This window comes from Vombatus ursinus, unplaced genomic scaffold, assembly GCF_900497805.2.
Source record: "Vombatus ursinus unplaced genomic scaffold, bare-nosed wombat genome assembly UNPS02014812.1, whole genome shotgun sequence".
NCBI classification, from domain to species: Eukaryota; Metazoa; Chordata; class Mammalia; order Diprotodontia; family Vombatidae; genus Vombatus; species Vombatus ursinus.
In genome coordinates this window covers 72,558,857-72,583,467 of record NW_020954590.1, presented here as the reverse complement: position 1 = coordinate 72,583,467, position 24,611 = coordinate 72,558,857, and the positions used below count along the sequence as shown (strand labels likewise).

The window sequence follows — 24,611 nt, the reverse complement described above, 5'->3', positions numbered from 1 at the left end:
CTATAATTGAGGTTGGTTTTGCTGGTAAGAGTTTGTAGCACAATATTATTCCTTCATATTTATTTATATATCATAACTTATTTATCAGTTCACCCCCCAAAATTACTATTCCTTGCCACCTCAAAAAAGAGCTGTATTTTTGTATGTAATTAGTACAAAGTTTGTTATGCAAAGAACTAATCCCTTCCTTAACCTTTTCTCCCCCCTCCATTTCTCTTTCTCTATTTCTATGTTGAGTAAAATGTACTATAGCTCAACTGTTTCTGTATATATTCTTCCTTTTTTGACCAGTTCAGATGAGAATGAGGTTCAAGTTTCAGCCCACCCTTGTTTGTATAGATATTTACTTGTGTACCCCATTCCTTCCTATTCCTCTTTTCCCTTTTCATTCTTTTCTTAAGATTATCAAGACATTATGTCTTGGTAAGTGGTTCTGTTTGAACCACTCTCAGGCCTTGTCATTGGATTTTCTCTGTGAACCTTGAAGATGGTAGGGATCAGAAGGGACATATGTATCATTTCCACATTGTGTGTGTGTGTGTGTGTGTGTGTGTGTGTGTGTGTGTGTATGTATGTATTTGTCCTGGAAACTCTGGATTTTGATTGTGATATTCCTGTGAGTTTTCATTTTGCGGTTTTCTTCAAGTAATGACTAGTGGATTTTTTTTTCTGTTTCTGCTTTGCTCTCTAGTTCTAAGAGAACTAGAAGTTTTATTTAATATTTTTTTGTAATATAATGTGTAGGCTCTGGTTTTGATCACGTATTGACATAGTCCAGTGATTATGAAGTTTTTTCTTCTGTTTTCAGGTCAGTTGTTTTTGCTGCAATATAACTTCTATTTTTCTTCTGGCCTTCCCCCCCACCCCCGACTTTTTTGGTATTCTTGTTATTTCATGGAATCATTAGTTTCTCTTTGGTCCATTCTAATTTTTAGGGAGTTTTTGCTTGGGCAAGGTTTTATACCTCTTGTGTCATGCCATTAAATTCCCTTTGCAGTTGTTTCTAACATTGCATTCATTCTTTTCCAAATTTTTTCTCAAGTGCTCCTTTATAAGAAACAGTTAAAAAATTTTTTTAAAAATCTTGTTTCATCTCTTCTAGGCATTCCAGTTGAGTTTGTGCCCAAGCTATGTTTTTCTCTGATACTTTGTAGATATTTTGGAGTCATTCTCATCTGAGTTTGTGTCTTGAACTTCCCTGCCTCCAATAATAGCTCTTTATGATGGAATTCTTTTGTTTGCTTATTCTTCCAGTCTGCCTCCTGACTTCAGATTTGATGTTAGAGATGTTCTCTCCTCATTTCTGGAGCTACTTCTTTGGAGTATTGAGGGTTGTGTTATTCCAGGATCTCAGGGAACAGTCAGGGAACTAAAAGTTTAGTGTTCCAGGGCAAGTCTGATTGGTGCTACCCCTGATTGCTGCTCTGCAGGTTCTTGAGGTGGGCTTGGGTCTGTGTAACAAGTTTGGATTTTCATTGAAATGCTGCTAGACCCCTACCAGCCAGCTGATTCAGAGTGGCAGAATTCTAGGGGCACCCATTCTGTCGGGGTTGTTCTGGTTATTCTTTTGAATGCTGGGCTAGATGCTGGAAATGAGATCCTGTTTTGCAGTGTTCTGCACCTGAAGTCTGAACCACACCACTATTGCTACTGCTGGTTTTTGAATTTCATGCTTTCTCTACCACCACCTAGGGCCTCCCTACCTGGGACTCCCACGCCTGTGTGCAGATCTATTTTGTCAGTCTTCACAGATCTGTGACATGAAACTCAGTGCTGGGCGACAGAATTGCCACCTTGCACCTATTCTGCATAAAGTCCACTGGTTTGGGTCTGTGGATGCCCTGGTCGGGATCTGGGACCTCCTTTTGTGTCCCCGGTGCACAGCCCCACCCTGGGCTCCCTGGGGTGCTGGCCTGGAGCACTCCTGGTTTAAGTGTCTGCAGACCTCCCTGTCCTCCAATGCCAAGCTGGGCTGGACAAATAATTTCCTGTGCCTTTTTCCTGGATTTCCTCAGGCTGGAGCATTTTCTAGATCTATTGAGAGGAGTTTTAAGGAGGTGAGCTTGCTGAATTGCTTCTTACCACTCCTCCCCTTATCCCCTTACTTTTCTACCACTTTAGTTTAAGCACAGATTCTTTCCCCTGGAATATTGCAGTAATGTGATTTCAAACTGCCAGCTGCCCTTCTTATACCTTTCCTTCTGTCTAGAATGCCCTTTTACCCCATTTCTCTCTGTTGGAAATCTTTAAGGCTCAGCTTGAACGCTACATTTTCCATGATGCTTTCCCTACTACCTCCAACTACAAGTTAACTCTTTAGGCCTAAGAGTTCTTGTAGTATCATATGCCTATTTGATAGTTATTTTTATTCTATCTTATATTGTAGTTGTTTGTGTATGGGTTTTAACTTGAACTTCCTTATCCCTTCAATAAATGTGTGAATGGTATCAGTGGGTAATTCCCCATCATAGACAATAGACTTACAATAGATGCCCTTGTTGGCTATTTAGAAATAACTTGGAGATTCTAAAGAAAGCACAAAGGTGGGAAAAAGAGCTGCTAATAGAGAGCATAGGAAGTGTCCCTCCTTTTGTGTACCTCATTCTCTCAGGACCCCAGAATCTTATTTGGAGGCAAATCTGAACTTACTTTGGCTTTGCCTCTTTTTACCTGTGTGAACGTTGAGGAGTCATTTAACTTTCCTGGGCCTAAATTTCTTCATCTGTAAAATTAAGGAGCTGGCTACAAAGCAAAGAACAGTGGCTTTGGAGTCAGAGCATCTTGGCTCATATTCTGCCTATGCCACTACTTGTGTGAACCTTGACGTGTAAATTGTTCCCTAAGCTTCAGTTTCCTCATCTTTAAAGTGAGGATGTTGGACTAGATGGTCCCTCCTAATTCCGTCTGGCTCTATGACTTGTCTCTAGTGTTCCTTCCAACTTAAAAACTCTCCTATAAAATCCTAAAACATTAGGGAAAAACATGTCATATCCCAGTTTTAGACTACCAGTTCATAAATGAAGACAGGCAAGTGAGGATGTCCTTTCACAAAGCACAGTATACTTGTGCCCATGTGTGACTGCAGAAGATTTATGCTCAGGATACAAAGGAGCTTGGAATTTTTCAGGCTGATTGTCACATCATAATTCTACAATTTTGCTGCAAGGAAAAGACACATACTTGCCTGTTTCCCTCTATGTGTGTACATCTGAGTCAGAGTCACTGATGATAAGAGTTCTTAAGGACTAGAAGCTTTTTAATGATGACTAGAATATTTTTATTGTGTAATTCAAGTGTATTATTTTGAATAAAATTAGACAGTAATCTTTGGTGATATCAGATGACTCTGATAAACAATCAGTTGTAATCCAGTTGGCCATATTGTGCAGAAAGCCTAGAATCTTGGTGACCATATATATTCGGTTGCTGTTGAATTGAGTAAACATTATTTTGAGGCAAAGTGATGTAATTGCAAGAGTTGTTGGAGATGAAGTCAGGAGAGACATGTCTGAATTATTATTTGTTTTTTGACATGGTAAATTTAATAATAATAATAAATATGTAGTGTTTACTATGTGCTAGACACTGCAAAATGCTTTAACGATTATTATTTCATTTGATCTTCACAACAAATGTGGGAGATAGGTACTGTTATTCCCATTTTAGATGAGGAAAGTAAGTGCTTAATAAATGTTTATTGACTGAGTGATTGAGTGAGGCAAAGTGACTTGCCTAGCTACTAAGGGTCTGAGGCCAGATTTGAATGAATGCTTCTTGACTCTAGGCCTTTACTCTATCCACAGTACCACCAAGCTGCCTAGTTCAGAAATGTAAATTAATTGCTGGTGTAAAGGTTAACATGTATCCTTTCCCTTTTGAGTATTTTTTAGTTTTCTTCTGAACTATTTCATGAGTTTGAATGTTCTAACTAGATGATAAAGCTCCCTCCAGTGAAAGCAGGGACTGTCCTTATTTAAATTTTGTATATTTGCAAATTTTTAAGGCACTATTATAAATGCTAGCTATTGCAAAAACAGTTGCCAGATTTTGTCATTTTCCACTTCCTCATCTCTTACTTCTGTCCCAGAGAACTAACCCAAATAGAGACCTTCATTACCTCTTCCTGGGATTATTGCGGTGGCCTTCTAATTAGCTGTTGTCTCCATCGTAATCCATCTTTCACATTGCTACCCATATTTTTTTTTTTTTAACTAGGCAGTGGGGTTAAGTGACTTGCCCAGAGTCACACAACTAGTGAGTGTTATGTGTCTGAGGCCTGATTTGAACTTGGGTCCTCCTGACTCCAGAGCTGGTGCTTTATCCACTGCACTCCCTAGCTGCCCCCTACCAATACCTTTTACCTGAAGCATATTCCTGGCCGTCACTCCTCTGCTCAATAAATTTGAGTGATCTTCTGTTATGTCATACTGCTTCTTTGTTTCACAGATTTCCCCTAATAGAATAGTTTCAGGGATGGTCTTTGTATTCCCAACATATCCTCAACAGTAACTATTAGGTACTTAATAAATGCTTGCTGGGGGATTGAAGTCATTTAGCCACTCTGAATCTCAGTTCCCTTATTTGTTAAATGGAGTTGACCACATGTACATCTAAAGTTTCTTCCAGCCCTCCATCTTTGATTCTGCTAGCAAATTTATTTTTTTTTTTAACTTAAGGAGTATAACCCAGTAGAGACTGAGAAGACATGATCAGTGGATCAATAGAAGGTAAAAGAGGGGCCACTAGGTGGCACAGTGGATAGAGCTCCAGCCCTGGAATCAAAAGGACCTGAGTTCAAATCTAGCCTCAGATGCTTTATATTTACTAGCTGTGTGACCCTGGGCAAGTCACTTAACCCTTATTGCCTCACCAAAAAAAAAAAATGGTCAAAAATAAATGAACGAACTGTTTTACACCTATGTTTGACAGAATGTGGCTTCAGTTCATAATAGGTGTTCTACATACACCTTTTTAAGTTTTTTGTGTATCCTTGCTAAAGGGGTGTGTGTGTGTGTGTGTATTAAAAAAAGTTAGAAAATGCTATTTCAAAGGAAACAAGGATTGTGGGGTGGCCGTTAGTACCTTGTGCATAATCCTATAACTTAGAAACATTCTTAAGCTGTGTTTTCTGTAGTAAAAGCTTAAAATAGGTGCATAGATGGAAGACTTAAAAAAATCTTTATAGATGGTCTTTTACCACCTGAAAACTTATTTCCTTCCCACATATTCTTGGATTTCTTATTTGTTAATGTGAGTTGCCCCATACATGATTTCCTGTGGTCATGTAGATTTATACTTTGGTTCCCCAAAGTCTCATCATATCCCCACCTTTTTTTTTTTAACTTTCTTATTCCTACATCCTTATTTACTCTTGGCTATCATAAGCTCTCCCATTCACATGTAGTCCTGAATTCCCTTTCTAATTTAGTCTAGTCTTAGAGAAGGAACATAGAATCATAGATAAAGATCTTAGAATAAATCTTTTCTAATCCTCCCATTTTGACTTATCTGTGGTCACACAATAAGTGGCAGAGCCAAGATTTGAACCCAGATTTTGTGATTACGGATAGGCAGCTGCAATTGGCTTGCCCACCTTCTGTCTCCTTCCTATCCAGACCTGCGTGCTAATATTTACTTGAGTGTTGGAAAAGTCCAGACACTGACAAGTGAAGTTTGGGCACTTTCCTTTCATGTGCTCCTAATGATTTACTGGTGCTGCCCAGCAAGTGTTTTTCTGGTCGCTGAATTTTGCAGTTTTCCACCCCTAGAAAGGGCCGGGAGGGTCTATAGATTGGCAGAAAAGTCAGATCTCCTCCAGGAAGGTGTTAGGGTTGTAGTAGAATCTTTTGGCAGTTAGCATAGCAATAATGCTGTGCTGTTCCTCTGTTGTAATCTGGATTAAATTTGTAGCTCTAGGATGAGGTTTCAAATGTCAACATAAAGTATTTTTAGACTTTACTATTTTGTATTGAAGTTGTGATTGAAATAATCTTAAATTCAGATGTATGGATAAATATATAAACTTGATAATACTCAAGGCTTTAAAAAGCATTTAAAATTATTTAAAAATTTTAAAAAATTGTCTCGAAACTTATTTAAATGCATGTCTTCAAAACATATTGGGCGTTTTGCCAAACTGGAAGGGCAGCTGGGTGATGCAATCCAAGCTGATAGACACTAGCTCTCCCTGTTTGCCTCAGGCTGCTCATCTGTAAACTAGCTAAGAAAGGAAATGGCATACTACTCCAGTATTTTTGCCAAGAAAACCCCAAATGGGGTCGCAAAGAATCAGACGTGACTGAAACAACTGAACAACATGCTTATTTCATGCTTGATGATATTGGCTAACCTTTGGATTCTATTTTTGTCCTTAGCTCTGATGCCTCATTTGGGTTGTCTTTTGTGAAAATTAACGTGATTAAACTTTGACTAAAGGATAAAGTCTTTAGTGAACTGAAAAGTTTAGTTATTGATTTATGTGATATCAAACTGGTTAACTGCATAACTGCTTATTGACTACTTTAAATGTTAAGTTTGCTAACTAGACTTTTCATTTGTTTGATAAATGATCAATATAAGGATATTGGATATTCCAAATATGAAATGTTCATTTTTCTGCCTATTTAAGTTGTAAATTTTAAGTCAAAAATAATTTTTTATTTTTTGTTGAGAAATTATATTCTCAATAAAGCACTCCTAGAGAATATTTTCAAAGTTATAAAGGCAAATCATAGAAACATAGAATTGAAAGCAAAGAGTTGACTCATTAGAAATGAGTCAACTAGTGTAGTCACATTTTATAGATGATGAAACAAGTCTAGAGCGGTCAAGTGACTTGCCCAAGGTTACAAAGGAAGTAAGTAGCAGAGTCAGAATCTGATACCCAGATCTTTTGTCTCCACATTCAGATTAGATTTTCTCTAAAAGTGAATGAAAGTATAATTTTAAAATAATGAAATGAGCATATCCTGTTTTGAATGTAATACATTCCTAATTTAGCATAATTTTATTGACTGAGATTTCTAATTTTATTAAAGAAAAAGTATTTTACTATGGTCAACAAACTCATCCTTAAAGAAGGAATGAGAAAGTGGACCTTTAGCAAAGTTGGGGACTTAGGTTATATAACATTATTTATGCTGTCAGACTCAGTTGAGAGGTGGATTAGTTTTGCTGAAGTGATTTTTTTTTCTTACAAGATGTGGCTCACTGGATAAGAAAGGAGGGACATATTTGAAAAGGTGATATAAAAACTATAACAATAAAATTGCAAATTAAAAAAATAGAGAGCGTTGTCAAATGCTGTAATTGCAATAGTTTGCTTTGTCCTTTATCAATTGGTCTGTTAGTATATATACTTATTAAATTGAATTAAATTTGGACTTTTAAGCCTCTAGTTTATCATGCCTAATTAACATAGTAGTTCTTTTTTTAACTTCAGCAAGTTTAAATTCAATTTTTATTGAATTTGAGTCAGGTATTTTTGAGTTAAAAGACAACTGTGTGGTCCAACTATATCATTTTACAGACCTACACTCAGTTAAATTGCTTGCCCATGGCCACTGAGCTAATAAGTATCAGTGTCACTACTTGATCCCAAGTTCTTCAACTCGGCAACTTTATATTACCTTTGTTTCCAAAACAGTGAGGGCTTTTGCTTTATATTATGATTAAATCACTAGATACTTTGCTGAGGTACCAACAGGATGTTTATTATTATCCCCTTCTTATACTCTCTGGTCCAGCTCTTCCCATCTCCCACTTCTGGCAGTAGACATAAAATGAGTTCAAATCTGGCCTCTAGCTTTGTGACCCCTAGGCAAATCACTTAACCATGATTGCCTCAGTTCCACATCTGTAAAATGAGTTGGAGAGGGAAATGGCAAAACACTCCAGGATCTTTGCCCCCAGTGTGGTTAAGAAGAGTCAGAAATGACTGAAAAATGACTTGAAGAACAATTAAAAACATTACATACCTATTTTGTTCCAGGCACTGTAATAAATGCTGGAGATAAAAAGAAAGGTAAAAGACAGTCTCTGTTCTCAAGTTGCTCACAGTCTAGAGACATCATGCAAACAGCTGTATTAAACAAGCAGTACACAAGATAAATTGGAAACAGGCAACAGATAGAAGGCACTAGAATTAAGGGGAATCAAGAAAGGCTTTCATTTCAGTAAAAAGTGATATTTTAGCTTGGATTTGAAGGAAGCTAGGGAAACCTAAAAGGTAGCTAAGGAGGAAGAGTATTCCAGGCATTGGGTCAGTTAGTGAAAACATCAGGAGCAGGGAAATGTAGTTCTCAAGAAACAGCAAGGAGGCCAGTGTCACTGGATTGAAGAATATATGGATGTGTGTAAGATAATAAGCATCCTGGAAAGGTAGGGTGACTAATGAAGGGCTTTGAAAATTATTACATTTAATCCTGGAGGTAATGGGGAGCCACTGGAGTTTTACTGAGTTCAGGGGGTAGAGGGAACAGATCTGTGTGACAATTGCCACATTTTTCTGAGTAAAGTAGGAGATGGAGTCAATTTGCTTGCCTAGAGAGAGGAGTGAGTAGTGTTGACATTTCCTCTCAGGAGAAAAATGTTTTGAAACGGCACTCCTGGAGAGTGTGATATTCAACTAATGCTTAACAAATTGGAGGGGAGAGGGGTTTGGCCTTTGAGGTTAAATAACAAATTTTTACCTCCATGTGATTTGAGGGACATATGGGAGGCATTCGAAGGGATATTTTGTTACCCTGTACTTTCACCATGTACCCTTGAAATTACCCACTTGAATAATGTCCTGCTTGGAATACTGTGAAAGGCAAAAGTTCCTATTTTACAGTTAGAGATGTTTTAAATTGTGTATGTCCCTGGGAAAGATGATACATAGAATTGAATTCACAAGAATTTCAATATGTATAATATAGTATAATTGAAAAAACACTGGATTTTGAGTTAGACCTGAAACCCGGGTTCAGATTCGGAATTAACCACTTAGAACCTGTATGTCCATTGTTGGTCAGTTATTCATTCGTGTCCAGTTCTTCATGGTCCCATGAATCATAGCATGCCAGTGCTATCCATGGTGTTTTCATGTGACAGATACTGAAATGGTTTGTCATTTCCCTCTCTGGCTTATTTTATAGATTCGGAAAATGAGGCAAACAGGGTTATTTGACTTGTCCAGGGTCACACAGCTAGTAAGTGTCTGAGGTTGGATTTGAACTCCCATCTTCCTTACTCCAGGCCCAGCACTCTATCCACTGAGCCACCTACCTGCCTCCTGTATGACATGGACCAAATTGGTTACCATTTCATTTTCCTCATCTGGAAAATGAAGGGGTTGGATTCTTTCCCTCCTTTTCATAGTCTCTGGAGCCGGAGGACTTGGATTCAAACCCCACTACCAGTATGACCTGGAGTAAGTCACTTAACCTTCCTGAGCCTCAATTTCTTCATCTGTTAAATGAAGGGATTAGACTAAATGACTTTTCATTTTTTTAACGTTCAAAGTTTTCAGTTCCAAATTCTATCCCTTTCTCCCTCCTCCACTCCCCCTAATATTGAACCAGCCCTGCATTCCTGGTATAAATCCCACCTTGTTATAGTGTATGATTCTTGTGATATATTGCTGTAATCTTTGCTAGTATTTTGTTTAAAACATTTGCATCATTATTCATTAGGGAAATTGGTCTATAATGTTCTTTCTCTGTTTTGGCTCTTCTTGGTTTAGGTTATCAGCACCATTGGACTCCACCTATTTTTCCAAATAGTTTATATAGTATTGGGATTAATTGTTCTTTAAATGTTTGGTAGAATTCGCTTGTGAATCTATCTGGTCTTGGGTTTGTTTTAGTTTTTTGTTTTGTTTTTTTCTCAAGTTCATTGGTTTGTTCAATTTCTTTTTTTGAAGACTGGGTTATTTGAATAGTTTATTTTTCTGTTAATCTGGGTAATGTATGTTTTTGTAGATAGTCATCTATTTCATTTAGATTGTCAGATTTATTGGCATATAATTGGGCAAAATGGTTCCTAACAATTGTCTTAATTTCCTTAAATGACTTTTTAGATCCCTTCCAACTCAAGCTTTATGATCCTATGTAGCTAAACTGAACCAGTTATTATTTCTTGTATTGGTACCTATCTGCATTCACTTTAATGGAATGTGTAGAGGAATTTGGAACTTGGTAATTAGTTAGAAACCCACTAGATTTTTTTTTTTAAGTAAGGGAATGAAAGAAAGAAAGATACCTGAGGTTATTGTGGCAGATATGAAGGATTGATTGAATGGTTATGAAGGCTTTTACTAGAGTGATAGCAGTAGTAGAGAGGAGGTAATACCTGCAGGTAAACTGTCATAGGTGGAATCAGTAGGACTTGGTTGACTAATTGAATATCGGATAAGGATAATACCAAACTTTCATAGTGACAAAATCACAAAATTTCAGTGTTTGAAGAAACCTCAAATCATCTTCTTATCTGACCCTGAATTGAAATCCTTTCCAAAATATCTCTAAGTGATTATTCTACCACTGCCAGAAAACGTCTTAGTCTTTTCCTGAGAGGAAGTGTTGATAAAAATAAATAGTTGAAATTGAGAGTGTAGGGGTGTGGTAGATAGAATAAAAACCATAAACTCATCTAACATTGATGTAGGGTAGAGAAAGATTTCCAAGACTGATAAAAATATGAGACTTTAAAGTATGATAATACTGTAAACAGCCTGTACCATAGAGGCCAATGGGTGGCCTCATTTGGCTCAGTTGCCAAATTTAGAGCTGATTCCAGCAACATGGAGAATTGACCAGCCTTGGCACAGCTGACTCTGACTGGACACACTGGTATTCCAGGACAGGCAGCTCATAAAAATAAATTTTTGTTATACCTCAGATAATTGAGGCTATTTAGTAAGTGAGATGTTAATGTTGAACTCATACTAGCCATAAATGATTAGAGATAACATCCTTTGACATTGTGGGTAGCAAAAAGATAAAGCACAAAAGAAACTGTTGTGTTGTTCACTGGTTTCAGTCATGTCTGACTCTTTGTGACCCATCTGAGGGTTCTGTCTTAGCAAAGATAGTGCAGTGGTTTCTCATTTCCTTCTCTAGTTCATTTTACACATGAGGAAACTGAGGTTGAGTAACTTGCCCAGGGTCAACAGCTAGTAAGTGTCTTCAGGCTAGATTTGAACTCAGGAACACGAGCCTGGCACTCCCATCCACTTGGTCCTTAGCTTCCCCAAATGGAGACTCTAGCTTTTTAAATTTTATTTATTTATTTTTTTTGGGCGAGGCAGTCAGGGTTAACTGACTTGCCCAGGGTCACACAGCTAGTATCAAGTGTCTGAGGCTGGATCTGAATTCAGGTCCTTTTGACTCCAGGGCCAGTGCTCTATCCACTGTGCCATCTAGCTGCCCCTCTAGCTTTTTAATTTAAAATACATTTGGAAACACCCTCTTCCTATTTTAATTATACTGGTTGTTTCTGTGCCTATATTATTTAATTCATTTTTTGGAAATACCCTCCTGCTATTTTAATTTTACTGGTTGTTTCTGTGCCTATATCATTTAATCCATTTAATGAGCATTTTTAAATGCAGATCATATGTGCAGTGATGTGTAATAAATGCTATGAGGTGTTGAAAGCAAATAGAAGACATTGTCCCTTTTCCAAGAACAGTATGGTCTAGTTAAAAGACTAAGAAAACAAACTTAGTGTGTGTCATGCTTGAGTATTAACTAATTCAAACTAATGGAGTAAATAAGTTTTAAATTGAGGTATGCTTTTTGGAGAGTCTTGAATTGATTCTTGAAGGAGAGAATGGGTAACAATTGGAGGGAAAAAGGACAGTCTAGGAGGGAACAAACATGAGACATATGGGAATTACCCTTCTTTATGAATGGCCACAAAAAGAAAACAAATAGAATTTCGTAATTATAAATATGGAAGAGAGGGAATGAGGAGAGAGACTTGTGTGCTAATTAAGATTCAATCTAATATAGGAAAACTATAGTCTGGAGAATGAGATGATGCAAGTGGTATATCAGAAAAATTATCTTGGGAGCTCTTTGTGCAGGAATGACTGAAAAAAGAAGAGACTGGAATATGTCTCATATGTTTTGTTATTCTAATGGTTTAAAAATGAAGTTTATTTTTGGCTATTTTATTTCTTCTCCCCTTTGTAGATGCTACCCTTAGAAATTATTTAAAAAAGTAAAATCCGTATGTGGAATATAAATAATTATCAAAATCCATGTTCATCCAATGCTATAGATATTCTTAACTATTTTATTCTTTAGGTGACAATTGGGCTTTTCCTCCCTCCCAAAGTTGCTAACTTTTGGTGTTAAGTGAATGTTATTACATATATGATTAATGGATTTTTTTCCCCATTGTGCAAAATATTAGTTATTAGATTTGAGTTTTATCACAAGGTTTAGTCATCCTGAGCATTGCTAAATTGAAAACCCTAGTTATTACGAAGCTGATTTTGTTCTTTGTTTTTGATATTTTTCTCAGTAATATAGTATTGTAACGGTTTTGCAATTTGTTGTGTATTTTTTAAAGTACATTGATTTGAAATCTGTTGTAAAACTGAGGTTTAAATTAGACTGAAAATATATCAAATATTCCAATTTTTAAATGAGTTATTTTCATTTTAAGTACAGTTTTTACTCTTCACTAATTAATTAAACCTGTTCATTTTTTCTTTTTCTAGGATTAACTCTTTTTTGAGATTTAATGCTTTGTTGAAAGAAACAGTCAAGTCTTTTTACATTGGCTCTTTGGACATATTCTGCTAATGTTTTTCAAATTTCTAATTTAATTTGAATATCATCATGGGAGGAGCTGTGAGTGCTGGGGAAGACAATGATGATTTAATTGACAACTTAAAAGAAGCTCACTACATTCGTACTGAAAGAGTGGAGCAAGCATTCAGAGCTATTGATCGAGGAGATTACTATTTGGAAGGCTACAGGGACAGTGCTTACAAAGACTTAGCTTGGAAGCATGGAAACATTCACTTATCAGCACCTTGTATTTATTCTGAAGTAATGGAAGCATTGAAACTTCAACCAGGATTGTCTTTTCTTAACCTGGGAAGTGGAACCGGATATTTGAGTACAATGGTGGGCTTAATTTTAGGTAATTTCATTTTTGAGAATTTTTAAATATAAGCAGTCCCCCAGCTTGGATTTTATTAAAAGCATGTATATTGTTAATACTGTTGTGTATTATATGTAATATTGTATGTATATTATATAGTCATTCAATGCTATGCATATAAGATAACTTTGAAATATAAAATAACCTTCCTTTTCTCTCTCGCTTCTAGTTAAGAGGCAGATGCCACTTGCTAGACACTAACTGTACTTGTAAACCTTTTGTCTCCAATCTGAAATTTTTGTAAAAAGCTAAGGAGTATAACTGGAATCCAGGCAAATAGGATTACACTATAGTCCTCTTTTGGGGGGGGGAAATCCTTGCTGCTTATTTGAGGAGTAAAATGGAGAAACAATGTCTTGACCTTTTCTCACTATCATGACAATATTCTCTTTGTTATTGGAGAGAAACAGGTAAAGTAGAGGTAGAGAAGGTGGAAATTAGGATTTTAGAGAGACAGAAGGAAATTAGGGTTATGGGATGCAATTAGGGTTATAGGAAATCAAAATGTGTGGTTTATGGGTATAAAAATGTGAGAAATAGGTTCCTGCTGTAATACAAGGTAAGGCTTTATAAGAAATGATTGCACTAACCACAAAGAGTAATGTATTTGTTGTAGAAGATCAACTAATTAGGCATTTTTGCTTTTGGTGACTTCTAGTTTTGAAAGAAACATATATGAAGTTACCTACTATCAAATCAGATAGTGTTTGTAGAGCACTTTACAGCCCTTAAATTGCTATATAAATGTTAGCAATATTTTTGATAAGCCACCTAGATAAGTGTATATATGTATGTGTATATGTATTTTAGTAACATTTGAATCTAGCTCTGAATTGTAACTTTTTTCATTTCTTGTTATTGTCACTCTTATCCTTTGTGTTGCTGATTTAAGGCAATTGGATAAAAAAAGGTAAGCTTGGTGAAGGTCAGTGTAAGGATAGATGTGATGCTAGTATCTTGTGGGAATCATTTATAAATAGCAACTGAGACATTTGAATCTTGGGACAAGTGGATGTTTGTTACCCTTTGGTTTGGAAGAGGTTTTTCTATGTCCATATAGCTTTCCTTTATATCACAGAGATTCTTAACTTTTTCTCCTGTAAGTCCCATGATTTTGTGATTTACAAAAAGCTTCCTTTCATTTGCATAGCATCTTAAGAGGACACATTAAATACATATCAGGGTTTTGCTGGGAAAAAAGTTTTAATAATAATGAGGATAGTATCTAGCATTTCATAGTCCTTTAAAGTTTGCAAAGTACTTTACTTGTCTCAGTTGATCTTCACCTAGTAAAGTAGGGAGATAGGTGCTACTTATTGTCCAAATTTGCCCATAGTCCATACAGGTAATGTCTGAGGCTAGATTTGAACCAAGGTCTTCCTTACTCCAGGTGCTGTACTCTATCTACTGGAAAGAACTTCCTGTGAATAGAGGTCATCTAGTCCAGTGGTTCAAACTCAAATAGAATCAAAAATTCACTAAAATGTACGTCAGAATCCCTGTGGGACCATATTAACTTAGAAAACCCACATATTAACAGTATCTGTTTTATATTTAAATTTATTTTGTTAAATTTCCCAATTACATTTTATTTTAGTTAGGGGCACACTTCAGAGCATTGCCAGTAGGCCATTTTGTTTGTTACTTGTTCTAGTGTAAACTTTTTTTAATAGATGAGAGAACTGAGTTCCACAGAGGTTTAATGACTTTTCCCCAAGGTTATACAGATAAGTAATTATTAGATAAGGATTCAAACCTAGGTCCTCTGACTCTAAATCAGCCTAATTTAATGGAGTCATTTTGACTTAAGGATGATGTAAGCTATTTTCTTGGTCATACAGTCTCAGTTAACTAGCCAGATGACATCAGCAGCACTATTTTCGGTATCACACTACCTTATGGCATCTACTGTGGATCTAGTTCTCACAAAGCTAATCAGAAACACTTTAAACCAAATCTTGTGATCTTCAAATGCAACAACTCCTGTCAGCCTTTGTGCTGAGATGTAGTAGCAAACCATCAGAACACATCCACGCAAATGGTCACTAAATCAAAAGACAGTAGATGTTAACCCTCTGGAAATGGGGGCTTTTAGTTATGTACTTTTGTTCATAAGATATAAGACTACCTTATTTCTGCCTAAGAAATACCCCAACCAGGATTGATTTAACCTCTACAGGTCTTTGACTCAATGATAACTTTTTCTGTTCTAACATACAAAATTCAGTGAAAAATCTGTAACATTGTGAAAAAAGAGTCAACTATATACATGACATGGTGTCCAAATAAGGTAATGTATGATGCCTTACTAGGAAAGTGAGGGAAGTGATATGTCTCTGTATTCTACCTTGGTCAGTCAGTCCAAAATAAATGCCATGTTTTGGTTAGGACAGTGATAGATTAGAGGGGAAAGTAGACTGGTAAGAGACTTGGAGACATTAGGATTCCTTGAAGGAATTGGAGGTGTTTAGCAGGAAGGATGGGAGACATAATAGGCATGTGATGGCTGTCTTCAGGTACTTGAAAGGTTGTCATGTGGAAGTGGGACTAGACTAGACTAGACTTGATAACATTTCTGTTTTCACAACATCTCTTGCCTCCCTTTGCTTCACTAACATTACAATTATTCTGGTTCAGGCCATTATTATTTCTTATTCCTGAGTTCCCTACTGCTTCTGAAATTCTGTCATTGTCTTCCCAAGAAAACCAGTTCCTACTTCAGCAAAAGAAGTGTTTTTTTTTGTTTGCTTGTTTGTTTTTGTTTCTTAAACAGGACCTTATAAAAACCCAAATAATCCATAAGATCTGAGAGGCAGCATGTTGTAGTTCAAAAACATTAGACTTGGAGTCAGAAGACCTTCTTATCTTTGTGTCACTGGACAGGTCACTTCACTTCTCTTTGCTTCCTCATCTGCATCCAGATGGCACAGGGGAGCTGGGCCTGGAGGTAGGAAGACCTAAGTTCAAATGTGGCCTCAGACATTTATTGCTTGTGTGTGAACTTGGGCTGACTTTTGCCCCAGTTTCCTTAACTGTAAAATGGAGATAATAATAGTACCGACCTTCTTTGGCGATTATATGGATAAAATGAAATATTTGTAAAGTACTTAAACCTTAAAGTGCTTTGTAAATGCTAGCTATTGTTATTACAGAAGAATCATAAAGGCTCTGGATAATTGTCCCATGCTAGCTAAAGTGAGAAAAGAATTACACATCCAAGTTTTACCCACTAACCCTGAGTATCCCATAGGGCTTGGGCCTTTTTTCCTTCCCTAATATCCAATTTGCTTACTCATCAGCTCCCAAGGGCTCAGTTACTATCTCCATGCAGAGGATTCCCAGATTGATAATACATAAACCTGTCCTCTCTCCTGAGTTATAGTCCAGCATCACTAACTGCCTTTTGGACATCTGGAATTAGATGCCTATAAGGCATCACAAACTCAACTTTTCTCTAACAGAACTCATTATCGTCTCTTAACTTCTTCCCTACTACTGTGGAGGGCACTGCCATCCTCCTAGCCCACAATCTGACTCATTCATCTCAGTCCTATCACACGTAGTCCATTTATCAATCTATTGTCATCTTGGAGTGTGTTTTCACAAATATCTCCTTTATAAACTCTTCTCTACAACTATTCTTATGTCATATTTGGACTGTTATAATACATAATTTGGGCAACATATTTTTTGTCTTCTGGTTGATCTCCTGGTCAACTATGCTGCCCAAGTGATTTTTCTAAAAAGCATGGGTCTGACAATGTCACCCCAGTACTCATTAAACTCTTTATTACATCTCAGATCAAAGATAAACTCTGGCACTTAACATCTTTCACAACTTGGCCCCTTCCTTCCTTTCTGTGGTATTCTTTTACTTCATTGTCTTCCACACACACCCAAGCTACTTGCTGTTTATTACACATGACACTTAAGGGTCTCTACTATGTGCCCTTTTACTGGCTGTTCCTCCTGTCTGAAAACAAATGCTTTCTCTCTGTCAAGGTTTCTCTGGTTTCCTTCATGACTCAATTCAGTTCCACCTTCTGTTGGTGGTCTTTGCTATGTCTGTCCCTTTCTTTCCCCCACACCCTCCCTATTGATAGTACCTTCCTTCTGAGATTACCTTCCATTTGCAGTCACACACGAACACTCTTCTGACATACACACATTCCATATATAGCTTTAAAATTTCATTGCATGTTGTCTTCTCCTACTAGAATGTTAGCTTCTGGAGGTCAGGGACTAGACTAGGTAGGCTTTTGCTTTCCTTTGTATCCCCAGAATTTGGCAGAGTGCTAAGCACATTAAATAACCTCTGAGGATGTCAGTTTTCTCAATTGTAAAATGAGTGGGATTGGTCCAAATAATCTATAATTGATGAAGATGATACTTATTTTATAATATTTTAAATTATAAATATATATGTATGTGTATATACATATATACACACGTACACACATATATGTATATATATACACACATATATATATAAATAATTGTAATGTGGCCTATCTAGTGGTGGCGCACCTGTTTTGGGACGTGTAATCTAAATATCCTCAATATGCCCATGATGAAAGCAGTGTTTAATTGGTGACTTAAATTTTTGAATGGAGGTCTTCATTTCCAGGGGTAAAGTGAAGGAGTTGAATTAGTTGGCCTCTTAACTTTTTCAGCTCTCTAAATCTAGAATCTTATGATATACCTTAACTGTTTTGCATGTGAATTCCGTTTTAGGAGAAACCTTAGTATGCTGGCAATATTTTAATATTTATATATAAATAATATACTAATGCACAGTTGTTAATTGTATTTTAATTTAATTGCAAAAAATATAAAAATGTTCTTATTTAGTTTAATTTAGATTCTCAATATAGTAGGTTAATCATTATAAAATTAACAATTATAATTCTGTGGAATTTTAATAATTTATTAATTGGCTTCATTTAATGAAACATTCATTAATATTAACCGTGTGTGTGTGTGTGTGTAAAACATAAAGAACCATGTTAAACTTTTTTTTATGAGGAAAATTTCTTAATTCTAATAGTTTTAAATATTGGACTTTTGGCTGAATTTTGCCTTGAGTATTCTGAATCAGTGCAGGATCTAAATAAATAAAGATTTAGTTTACATAATACCTTGTCAAAGCCCTCAGAAAATGGAGCTAAATTTTGTGTCATCTTATAGCACTAAGATCCAGTGCTAAACTTAAGTAGAAATTGTTCTACTTGTATGCTGCATGTCCTGTTGTTTCTTATGATAACAAACTTTTCTATTTTAACTGTAACTTAGCTGTGGTAAAAAGGATATTAGTGACATTACATCACACTGGGCAGATAGTTTTAATGTAATATTAGTTATCAGATAAAGAAGCAACAAATTAGGCAGCAGAAAATACCAAAAGAATTAAATGAAACCACTTGGAAATTATATCAGAATCAGAAATGGAACAATTGGTAGAGAAAAATTGACATAGTAAAAGTGACTTGTTCTCTGTGGGTAGATTTAAGTTTTGGAATTTAGTCTAACAAAAGCACTAATAGATTGTATAAATAGAATTAGAGACAAAGGTGCTTCTATGAGGTTTTAGTGATCATAAGGAAATATAGTAAAAGTATATACGTTAAAGAATTAAAATATTTTATCTTTGAGTTAGGCTTGGACATAATTCCTGTTCATTTGCACTTGGATACTTTGTAGTCTTCTTGACACTGTTGAAGTCATGGACCCTGTGAAATTTCAAATTTCTCTGTTGGTGAAGCCTCATAAGCAAGGTAGCTTGCATTTAGAACCCTCTGGAGACATGCTTATCAAGTTGATTTAAAGTTTGTCACTATTTTTTCCCTATTTTTCATTCTATGCACTGATAATGTTTTCAGTTTTTCATTTGCAGGCAGCTTAATGGCTCAGTGGTTAGCATTCTGGACCTGGAGTCAGGAAGACCTGAGTTCAGATGCAACCTCAGATATTTAATATATGTGGATAACATTGGTGTACTATGATTCACAGGGTTGCAAAGACTGAGACACGACTGAACAACAGAAACTCAGATAATAATCTTATTTCCGGTGTTGTTCTAAAAGACATATTGTTCTGTCAGTCTATCAAGTTATCAGGTTTACTAATAATTTATATGAGGTTTTGTTTTTTTGTGTGTGTGTGCCATCAGATGTTATTTTTAATCCTCTTGATCATATTCTCATGGCTTGTGTTGTATTAAGTCATTCAGTCATGTCCAACCCTTGTGGATCATAGTGTACCAGTACTGTCCATGGAGTTTTCTTGGTAAAGATATTTTTTCCTTCTCCAGTGGATTAAGGCAAACAGAGGTTAAGTGACTTGCCCAGGGTCACACTGCTAGTGAGTGTTGGAGGCTGTATTTGAATTCAGGTCTTCCTGAGCCCAGTCCCAGCACTATGTATACTGAGCCACCTAGTTGCCTATTCTCATGGCTACATGGGAATATAAGGAATTTTATCCACCTCTGTATAGTCAGAACCATAAAAGAGAGCCTATCTTCAGGAACAGATGAAGGTCTGAGCTGATAAAAAAAAACTAAAGGAAAAAGTTTTTTTCGGGGAGGCAATTGGGGTTAAGTGACTTGCCCAGGGTCAACACAGCTAGTAAGTATCAAGTGTCTGAGGCCATGTTTGAACTCAGGTCCTCCTGACTCCAAGGCTGGAGCTATATCCATTGCACCATCTAGCTGCCCCAGGAAAAAGTTCATGTAGAAGTTCCACCTGCTTTAGGTGCAAGATGTTTAGAGAGATAACATATGAGTTCCAACTTTAAAAAAGGTTAGTCTTTTCTATATTGGTTTTGCATTCTGTAGAGACTTCTAAATGAAAGGAAATACTTCATAAGTGTTCCTAGGTTAAAAAACATTAAGGAGTGGGGGTCTCTTAGGTTTCTAAAACATTGTTTGAGGGGTGTGTGAGATGAAAAAGTTTTTCTACTTTTTGAAAATTAATTTTTAGTTGAGGACATGGAATTTTAAAAATTAAATCTTCACAAATTAGAGGAATTCTTACAGCCATAATTTTAGAAATAAAAATGAATTATTCTTTAAAGGTTCAATCTAGAGGGGAATAAGTATTTTAAAAAAAAAACAAACTTGAAATAACTTGGTGCAGAAGACAAAAGGAATTAGTAGAATATTAAAATAATAATTAAATGAGGTTGTTAAGGATTCACTTAAAAATGTGACCACATGAGTGTCCTTAGGAAACAACCCTGTTCTACTAGAGTTCAGGGGAAGGCATCTAAGGGGTGGGAAGAAGCCTAATCAAGCTATCTCCTGGGACCAGAAACTGCTTTCCCACATTCCTGTTTTTTTTAGTAACTTAAGATGTACTTATATGTGCATATTGAAGGGCAGTGAAAAGATTAAATTAATTCTCTCCAAAGAGAATAAGAACAACATAAAACCATTCATTTTGCAAATATTTACTAAGCATCTATGTTATATCAACCCTGGGAGGAAAAAAGTTGTATGAAATTCTGTTTTTTATTCTCTGTAGTACTGTTTTTTTTTATTCTATAAGAGTTAATTGTCTATTTAGTGAGATAGTCATAGACAACTATAATACAAGGTAATATATCAGTGCCTCATAAGTGGTACAATGTGAAATGAAAATTTAGATGTTGAAAAGATCACTAAGTTAGGATGGTCAGGGAACAGCTCACAGAGAGAAGATGTAAGGTTTCATGTGCACATGGTCTTTTTCTGATTATAGCCTGAAACTACAATGTTGGTCTTAGGCGCTTGTACTTTAGAAAATCAAGGCAAAATTTTTGTAATACTTCTCTGTGTTGTCATTGTAGGACCTTGAGTCCATAGGTATTAAAAGTAAGCAAATTGGAGCTAGTGGTAAAAGTGCAAAATTCTTATATCCTAGAGTCTCCGTTAGGTTTTAATTTTGTTAAGAATGAATGAGATAGATGACCACCTTTTTTTTTTTCTTTTTTTGGTGGGGGAGGGGGTGGGGGGCTAGGTAATGGGGTTAAGTGATTTGCCCAGGGTCACACAGCTAGTAAGTGTTATGTGTCTGAGGCCAGATTTGAACTCAGGTCCTCAGGCCTGAATCCAGGGCCAGTGCTATATCCACTACACCACCTAGCTCCCCCTAGATGACCACTTTTGGTGGAAGATTGTATACCTTTTCCTTCTTTCTTTTCCTAAGAGATTCTTTCTACTAATATTTAATAAGATGTTACCATGTGCAAACCCACTATTAGGTGTTAGGAATACAAATCTAGATGTGATACAGGGCCTGCTCTTAGAAAGCTTATCTAAGGGCAGAAAATTAATATTCATCTGTTGGAACTAGATACCAGCATATTTGAAGTCCTATTCACAGGGCTCTTGAGATAGGTAAATGAGCATGGATTGTAAAAAAGGGCTATAAAAGGTCATATCATCATCATTGTTATTTTCATAAAAACGCTGCTGCTACGATTGCAGGTCCTTTTGGAATAAATCATGGAATTGAGCTTCACTCAGATGTGGTGGAATATGCCAAGGAAAAACTCGAGAGCTTCATCAAAAATAGTGATAGCTTTGATAAGTAAGTATTGAAATCTGCAGTATTTATTTGGAGGCCACAAAACTTGCAAATTACTTCTTTATAGTGATTTATCTATTAAAAACAATATTGGTACTGCTCCATACTTAGAAGTTTTAACTGTTATTGAAGCTTTTTCTGAGGTGCTTTGAAAATAAGCTCAAATACATTGTACAGTGAGAGAATATGATGCTTTTGACTTGGTAAAACCAATTTCTCAGTTGTGAAAACTTGTTAGTGTGGTAAATATACCATATTTAAATAAAAATATATTTAAAACTCAAGTTTCCATTTCACATAAATAATACTCCCATCAAAACAATAAGGTATCTTGTGTCATGTTCATTACTAAGGCTCACACCGTTATCTTAAGTGGCTTTGTGACTGGAATTCAAGTCAGAAGCCCAGGATTCTATCCTAATCATGTGACTTACTTGATAACTTGCATTTTTTTTTTCCATTTATAAAACTAGGCTATTACTACTTATGCTTTAGCTGCTTACTTTTGGAGAATAGGTGATATAATATGTTTAAATGTTTCCAAAAAATTGTTGATGTAGAAATCATGTGTGTTCCTTCTTCCCCATTCCCATCATCATAAGCATTATTATAGATCCTCAACTTATGAGCAAGTTATTAAAAAATTCTTTAGTTTGTTATTTATTGGGAACACAACATTTTCCCATGGAAAGTGTTATACAATATTGTTTAACCATCATAGATGTGAAATACAGTGCAAATAATACTTTAGAATCTAATTACCATCTATAATAATTTTGTGATAAATGCATTCAGAATTCAGTTCTGGCCCAGTTACAGAGGTGGCCTTCCATCAAACAGGAGCTAGACCTAAGGGTGAAGAATGATGAAAAAAGTAAAAGGTTCTAGGGATAGGTAGTAACGAGGGATGAAAGATAGATTTGATCTCCACCACTCTTTCCTTTTTTTTTTGTTTTCCTGAGACTAGATAAGGCAGCATCCCTAGTGGTACCACAGTGTAGACAGTATGAGATTTAACATTTATCCTACTTCGCCTTTTACATTGCTGACTAGAATTGACTTACTGTGTTGGGACAAAGGGAGTGACGGAGGGAATAAAAGAATGTATATAAGAGAGAGCTTTTCTTCCCTTTCATCCCTTCCTCCTGTCCTCTTCTGTTCAGGGAGTGGCAGTTTTTAGTACCAAAGGGAGGGAAATCTCCAAGAATGAAAGGGGCATTCTTTCAGCTACTGAGCTGGGATGGCTGTTTGCATATCAGTTTAGGAATGCCAGATCTGCTGTTTTCAAATTCCATGAATTCTGAGCCCCAATTTTCTAAACTTCTTCTAGTGACATTTATGTATCTGCCTCTGGTAGGTGTGATTAACTAAATGTATGAAAATAATACCTCAATATTTTCTATTTGTCATTTTTTAAAAAAGCAGTTTCTATAAAAATAAAATACAAAAATGATAGCTTTGTTTTCAATCAGGGTAGTACATACTGTTTTATACATTCCAATGACTATAAGATGTATAAGGTCTTTTTAAAAATTACATCGTATGGGATAATTTTCCCAATTGTAAGAGGGCTTCATAATCTACCTTAATGCAAAGTAGAACAGGAGTTGGGATGTAACTTGAACAGTACAGCATCCTCCTATACAAGTTTTTATGGAACTCAGACTTCATTCTGTCAAGTGGCAGTAACCCTGTCTTTCTTGATCACCAAAGTAAAAAAAGGCATAATAATGCATAAAATAGACATCAGGTTATTTTTTTGCTTTTTAAAAAATGTTGCGTGTCCCATTTGATTTTTCAAACTTTGAATTAGCAATGCATGTTTGGCTCAAAATGAAAATTGTCAGCTTTCCTCTACTTTGAGTTTTATGTGTTTTTATAAGTTAGTTGAAATGTAGTAAATACAAAATACATTTGGTTATGAGATTTAAAAATTTCTTGGAATTTTTGTTTATGAATATTTTGCCCTAAAAGATTTTTGTTTTTAATTGGGTAAACATTAGACTGTAGGATAATTCTTAAGTATTATAACTTATTTTGAAACAATTCAGTCTTACCCTTGAATAAACTATGGAAGAGTTAAGTTCAATGTTTTGAAATTTGTTAACTTTTAGAATTCAGAATGTTATCCTAAAATATAAATTATAATGTTCTTAAAGCTTAACAAAAATAATCACCTTCTATAAGGTGACTGGCTTTTTTAACCAGTTAGTAGGTATAGGAGTATGTTCCCTTTTTTTTTGTTAATAACAACAGTAACAACAACAGTAGTTGGGATTGATTCTATTTAACGGTAGATGAATAATTATATTGAGATGTTTTCAAGAATATTTTGGGATGGAATAGGTTCATAATCCATAAAATAGAGATAATGTTAGAGATAATACTTGCATGAACTACCTCACAGGAATAAGCTACAGAAATATAACTTATTTCATTTTCTGGTTTTCTAATATGCTTAGGGAAGGAAAATCTTTATATCAGCGTTCTGCCCTTTTGTCTCTATGTTCCTACAAGCCAAACTGAAGCTATATATTTCAGATTAAGATTATATATTCAAAATGTTGACTCTAGTATGCATGTCTTTCTTTATTGAAGATAAAGGGATCTCAAGAATGAAAACATGCCTAATATCTGTTGGTCTGTGTTAAAGAGGAACAGGAAGAAAATGGATAGTTGAACATCAGATGAGGCTTTTTGATTGCTTTAGGCATTTAATTTGTGTATATATTTTTCCTTAATAGACTGTACGCTTCTTGAGGGTAGGGACTTTTTCATTTTTAGTTTTGTAAACCCAATGCCTGGCACATACTAGATGCTTAATACATGCTTGTTGACTGATTGAACAGAACCCCCAAATTTTAGTTTCAATAAAACTTTGCACAT

General features: G+C 35.7%; 1 protein-coding gene across 6 annotated transcripts in view; it reads left to right on the top strand.

The window, feature by feature from the left end:
• The window catches only part of LOC114053922 (protein-L-isoaspartate O-methyltransferase domain-containing protein 1), a 53,403-nt gene that overhangs the window by 5,658 nt on the left and 23,134 nt on the right, over window positions 1-24,611 (top strand). For 4 of the 6 annotated variants that reach the window (XM_027877064.1, XM_027877066.1, XM_027877065.1 and 1 more), the window contains 2 exons: window positions 12,713-13,140; window positions 21,626-21,728. In XM_027877064.1, coding sequence (XP_027732865.1) covers window positions 12,834-13,140; window positions 21,626-21,728 — 410 coding nt within the window. In that variant the 5' untranslated portion in view covers window positions 12,713-12,833. Of the gene's footprint in view, window positions 1-12,712; window positions 13,141-21,625; window positions 21,729-24,611 lie in introns of those variants that run through there. The other 2 variants (XM_027877069.1, XM_027877068.1) reach the window with 2 other exon arrangements.